The 6384-nt window shown below is 34.6% G+C and overlaps 2 protein-coding genes across 2 annotated transcripts in view; one reads left to right on the forward strand and one right to left on the reverse strand.

Moving 5' to 3' along the window:
* The window catches only part of LOC105176530 (protein PAT1 homolog 1), a 7931-nt gene extending 6812 nt beyond the window's left edge, over nucleotides 1–1119 (forward strand). The window contains exon 6 of the mRNA XM_020698819.1: nucleotides 8–1119. Coding sequence (XP_020554478.1) covers nucleotides 8–587 — 580 coding nt within the window. The 3' untranslated portion in view covers nucleotides 588–1119. The remainder of the gene's footprint in view (nucleotides 1–7) is intronic.
* On the reverse strand, nucleotides 1729–3893 carry LOC105176531. The gene is made up of 2 exons (XM_011099352.2): nucleotides 3731–3893; nucleotides 1729–2918 (listed from the first exon to the last, which is right to left on the reverse strand). Exon 2 carries the CDS (start codon nucleotides 2217–2219, stop codon nucleotides 1884–1886), a length of 336 nt encoding a protein of 111 aa, XP_011097654.1. The 5' UTR covers nucleotides 2220–2918; nucleotides 3731–3893; the 3' UTR covers nucleotides 1729–1883.

A 6384-nucleotide genomic window follows, 5' to 3' on the forward strand; every position in this document is an offset into this window, starting at 1 on the left:
TGGCCATCTTCCGCAATTTGAGGTTCTTATTCGGTAACCTTCCTTCTGATACTGGAGCGTCTGCGACAACTAGCAATCTTGCAAAGACTGTGTCAGCCTGTGTCCAAGTTATGGAGCTTAAAGCTCTTGCTGCCTGTCTTGCATCAGTCGTGTGCTCAGCTGAGCATCCTCCACTGCGTCCCATCGGGAGTCCTGCCGGAGATGGAGCTTCTGTTATTCTTAAATCTGTACTTGAGAGGGCAACCGAGCTGCTTACAGACCCACATGCTGCTGGAAATTGCAGCCCGCCTAACAGGGCATTTTGGCAGGCCTCTTTTGATGCATTTTTTGGCCTGCTCACGAAGTACTGCTTTAACAAATATGACTCTGTTGTACAGTCGTTTCTCAGTCAGGGCCCATCTGAGGCAACCATTGGGGCTGATGTAGCCAAAGCGATTAGTAAGGAAATGCCTGTTGAGTTATTGCGAGCGAGCCTTCCGCACACAAGCGAGCAACAGAGGAAACTACTCCTAGAATTCGCACAACGATCTATGCCTGTGTTGGGTTTTGGTGGTCAGAGTGGAGGAAGCGCTCAAATGAACCCATAATGTTGTGAATCAAGAGGCCTTATATTGGTTTCACTTGTTGTTGTTGGATCTTATAGGGGAGGAAGCTTGGTATAAGGTAAGCCCCGAGCAGAGAAAATGCTGGCGATAGCTAGTAGAAATTTGGTTTATTTTTGGAGCATTAGAGTCATCAACGTCTTCATTGCCCTGGCACATGGTGGAAGGAATTTTAAGTTTGCCATCATATGTGTTTTTAATTACGGTGAAGGGGTGTGAAATCAGGTGGTTGTGAGTTGGGGAGCTTTATTTTGATGCTCTGTGGTGGGCGTCCCTGAATAGTAGTAATGGGGACTTGTTTAGAGAGTTTAGACAAAGAGTTGCCAAAGATAATATGTCATCTTTATCCCGAAGCTTTTGTTGGATGGGAAGGTACTATTAGCTATATATACTGTCTGATAAAGAAGAAGTATCAGCGTTTGCTTTCGCATTGTTAAATTTTCATTTTCCGGATTGAAATAATGTGAGTTGTGGTAAGTTTTTGTTGTCAAAGAGCTGTTGAGTTAATTGTCTTGAAGCTTCTGATCTGCTTTGCTTTTTGTAATCCTTCAACCTATAAGCTTTAGATGTGTAAGTTCCAACAATTGTAGTCATAATCAATACCCCTATCTCGAGATTCTCTTTTTTTTCAACTTTGTTTCATTTTCATTTCGTTTGTTCTTTGTTTCTTTTCTTTCCCTTATATGCATACTGACTGAGTTGATTTAACGGTTTTTGGTCCATCAAAACTAGAGTATGCATGCGACAATGATGTTTAGTAACTTATGGACATAATCTTAGTGTCAGTTGATAACTTAATTTGCTGGGATCCAAATGAAAGTTCAAATTATGCCTTTGTAGCATTACTTGTAATGAGTCGATCAAAGCCCGTCTTGTATTTCTTCTTCGAATTTCCTTTGTATTTTAATTTAAAAATTTTCAGTTTACATGTAATTCCATGTCATTGGAATTTAAATGAAAAATACAGATTTAAATAAAAAAACTACATAAATTTTAAATATTACCTTACACATAACACATTCATATATATAAAATTTTTAAGTGTATGAATTTCAAAGAGAGTATAGCATGATTTTAAAACTTTCTTTAGAAAAATATACTTGTACAGTTTTTATTTTCGTAGGAGTCTTACGAATAATCGATCGTAAAATTTATTCTTTATTACGGAGTGTCTTAAACTTCTAATCTCCGAATTATTCCATTCCATTCGTGCGGAAACATGCCTCCTAAAAGAAATTATGAAAAAGAAACATCTTTTCGGACATATTACAATACAAGGCATCATTCCTCTTTGCTCTGCTTCTCTATATTGCGAGCGCCAGAGAAAACATCCACCGGTTCAGACTCAGCGATCATCTTCCCCTCTTCTCCTTGTTGCCTTGAAATGTTACGAGCGCCGGAGAAAAGGTCCACCGCCTCTGAATCCGCGATCTTCCCTCCTTCAAGTGGGGTTCCCCCCTTGTACCTCACTCTCACAGCTTCATCTTCCGACACCTTCGCTTGTGCTGTTGCGTATTTTACGTCGTCCTTGCTCTGCGCCATATCTAACCTTTCTCTTTGACGAATATATTCACTATGCTGTGCATCGGCTGTGTTTATGTAGGGGAGCTTCACCATGTTCTAACGTGGCACTTATACCGTCTCTACGCGAGTGACGAGTGTCTTGTTCTCCAGCAACACGTGGACTGTTGGATCAAGTTAAGGTGGGAACAGCACATTCATATTCAAGGTAGATAGGCCACGTTGCAACAGGTGTTTTATACCTTTAAACTTGGTTACCATCAACACTTGTGCCACTCTATTGTGTTCAAATTGATCATATTCAGATCCCTAATACTAAATTCAAAATTTCACATTTTTTTTAGTTGAAATCATTTTAAATCCCCTCCAAACCATTCATCCAAATCCATCCTCAAAGTTATTGAGGGTCAATAGAAGCAGCATAAATGCAATTATCTTGTTTGGTTGCAATCACTTATCAAGTTAAACTACAGCAAAAAACAGAAATGAGAGAGGAGGCATTATCTCAGATCGTCGTCCTCAACGTCTCCATACGACACTCTATTAATTAGCATGAAAAAAAGATAACTGGAACAGTGAAGCTAAAGCTGTCCTTTGGAAGAGTCAAAAAAATAATTAACTAGCATCCCAAATAGGGATCAAATCAGGACATTAGACAGAGCCCTTTAACAAAACTTCCCCTCAATCATTAAAAGGAATGTGGTTCTTGCAAAAGAGCTTGTCCATTCTCTACTTAGACCTCTGTCTCATCTTTCTGCGCTTCCTCTTCAATCTCCTCATCCGCTTCTTCTTCCACTGTCAAATGGATAAACATACATGGGTTATCTCGAGGTAAAGCTAATTTTCTTAGTGCCAGCATCCACAGATTCCATTACTGTCAAGGTGATAAGTCTATTACAATTTGCACAAACTTGTTTCTTTTGATCCACCAAGTTCACTACTTACCAACAAAAATCAACACAAAAAACACAAGTTGGAATCGAAATCACGGCTAAGGCAGCTATTAAGACTAATTATCTCCTCAATCACACCATAAATTTCCCCATCATTTTAGCACAAAATTTATTTCTGCAAAATTTTGTATTCAAATGACACTCAACTTCTTGTTCCTTTTGCCGCTTCCATCAAACAAAATACCGCGAACAGTACGGATCAAATTAAATCTTCCATACCAAGACAACATCTGAAAGGAGTAGGCCCTTTCTTTGCACATAAAGCGTGTATAGCAGAGACCAAAAAGAGCAATGGAATATATGCATGCTTTAACCCAATTAGCTACCTACATAAGGCATAACGCCAAAACAAAAATCATCGCCAAATATCACATGGAAGGAAAACCCGAATTATGTATAAATGAAAAAGAAACACATCTATCAAATCCACTCGCGCTGGCATAGAGAGCAATAACAGTCATATCCAAAAGCTAATTGAACAATAATATACATATACTCTAAAGCATAAGGAAATAAAAAAAATAAAATAAAACCATCCAAACGGAATCACTAATAGAACAAAGGAAATACAAGTGAAGATCAACATGAAACAAACAATTCAACGCTAAACCTCATTCCAAAAGATACAAAACGGGACGGATAAGAGGCGATTACCTTCGCCCTCATGTCGGCTCAGCCGGCTACGTCTCTCACTATCGACGGCGTTTCGCTGTGCACGAATCCTCTAGAAGAAACGGGGGTGGCGCAATTGCGGGTACCGCGGTTGTATTTATATGAGGTTGCGAAACCCTAATTTTAGTAGCATCGGATAGCCGGACATTTTGGTAATTGCATCGCCCTTAACTCTTTTCATATCCCTCAGAAAAATTACTGTGTTTTTTAAATAATTTTTAAATAATTAATATATTATATATATTCTTTAAAAAAGTTATATCTAAAAATATCAAGATTTTTAGTAGAGATAATATATTTATGTACTTGAAAATCAATGTATTATTTTTAATGCTAATATCATACATTATTATTCTTGTTTAATAAATTTATTATTATATATTGTTTGTTTAGAAATATTTATGAAACTATATTAAATTAATAAATATGTTAGCAAACAATATATATTATGTATTTATAAAGTTTACATAGATATTTATTATTATATATTCTATATTTTGAAATATTTATAAACCTTTATGAACTTAAGAGATGTGTTAGCAAAAAAAAATATATATCTTTGCATTTTAGAAAATAATGCATTACTTTCAATGCTAATATTTTTATATTTGACTTAATCATTTATACCAACATAATATATTAGTTGTTTAACAATATTTAATACATAGTAATATATTATCAATCTATATTGAAATACTTCTAGATATTTAGCTTATAATTGAGTTTAAAATACATAAGTTGGTCATAGCGTTAGTGGCAACAGATATAAATATCATTTTAGTTGATTAGGGTTCGAACCTCTTGGGCAATAAAATTTTTCAAATTGAGGAAAAAAATCTAAATTGGACCACATTTATATATTTTTGCAAATTAATGATAAAAACTTGATAATAATAATACTTAATGGACCAAAATGAATTTATAACAAAATCAAAGGACCAATTCTCCCAAGCCTATTTCCTATCTTTTTCATTGTGCATTTTCATTAGTTTTTGACAGAAATTTGATTATTCAGACCAATTATGTTCAAACTTAGCAAGTTCAGGGGGTGGGTCAAAAGTGTTAACACGTGAAATAAAGGGGACCAAAATTTGTTTAAATGATATTGACCGACAAAAAATTATATTTTTCCCTCTTGTCTATTTATTTATATTAATGTGCTGGTTGTCCGACATACTCGACGTATATACAGAAAAATAAAAAATAAAAAATAAATAATAGCTATTTGTTTGATTGTAATAATATGTTTTTGAAAAAACAAAATCCTAAGTAAAATATACTTGTTTATTATAATATCATCACAAAATAGAATTATAAGAATACAAAATATTAAAGAGCAAAAATTTTTAAAATGTCTGAAGTCACTTGGTAATTACTATTAATTTATTTATATAAAATAGACCTATGAATGTGAGGGTTTAGAAGTTAACAAATTAATTAATTAAATTAAATTAAATATTAAAAATTATATAAATTAGCAGATAAAATAGTACTTCACCTAATATTAAGATATAGATAAATATCAAAAATAAAAATCTAAATTACGCAGCTACATTGAATGTGATGTGATAGCCTCTCTTATGTTTTCAACTAAATTAAATAAAAAATAATAAAATACAATTGTTATATAAATAAAAAATTTCATTAATTTAAATTATAATTTAAAAAATTACATAATCTCGACTTCTCATTATATCGTCTCAAATACTTACCTAGAATTTTTTATTTTCAGTTCTTAATATTTGAAATGGTAATTTTTATTTATTTATTTATATATATTTTTATTAAAAATATATTAATTTAACACCATAATTTAATATAAAATATAATCAAATTATATTTTAAATTTACACGAAAATGTATATAGATTAAAAGTATATACTTTTAATCGAAAATGAAAATAAAAACTTAATCAAAGAGAAATCCTTTTCCACGACTAATAAATCAGATGCTTCCAAGAACCATCCACTAAAATTTCCCGCTCTAAGCCACGTCACCGGAACTTTGACTAGGGAGTAACGTTGTCAACTCCCTATTGGGTGGGATAAGGACCCTACTATAGGATTGTTGTTATTTATTGTACTCTATGCTGGGGTACACCCTAGTACACCAACTTCAATAACACTATTCACAAGGTATCTCAAACCCTAGCTAACCACAAAAAAAATGCCCCCAATTTTCCTTTAATCTCTCTCTCAATCTGCCTGCTGGTTTTGGACTTGTAGGTTTTACTATGGTTTTGGAGATGGGACAGTGTTTTTCACTCTATATTTTTTGAGTGTGTGTTCCGGTTTGGTGGAGCAGTTTTGGTGTGATTTACCGGTGCTGATATTATATAAAGAGTTGCATAATCGCCGGATATGGCGTCAGCATGCGTGAACAACATCGGGATGCCGCCGGAGAATTTCCTGGACTGTCCCTCGGTGAAGTGTCCGTCGTATGGTTGGCTGAGTCCGAGAATCTCATCCAGTCGGGAGTTTCCCAAGGAGGAGACGTCGAAAGCGTCCCCAGCTAAGACTTCGGCGAAGAACCAAGCGGAATCGGATAATGTGGATGTGGAGAAGCTGGAAGACTCAGATCCAGAAATATCTGGAAAAGATTTCGTGGATTTCGAGTTCCGGCTCGAAGATCCGGTC

The sequence above is a fragment of the Sesamum indicum genome, linkage group LG14 (assembly GCF_000512975.1).
Source record: "Sesamum indicum cultivar Zhongzhi No. 13 linkage group LG14, S_indicum_v1.0, whole genome shotgun sequence".
NCBI lineage: Eukaryota > Viridiplantae > Streptophyta > Magnoliopsida > Lamiales > Pedaliaceae > Sesamum > Sesamum indicum.

What these genes read in the sequence shown, in the direction of transcription:
- LOC105176531 (XM_011099352.2), bottom strand. Translation starts at nt 2,219, where the DNA reads ATGGTGAAGCTCCCCTACATAAACACAGCCGATGCACAGCATAGTGAA.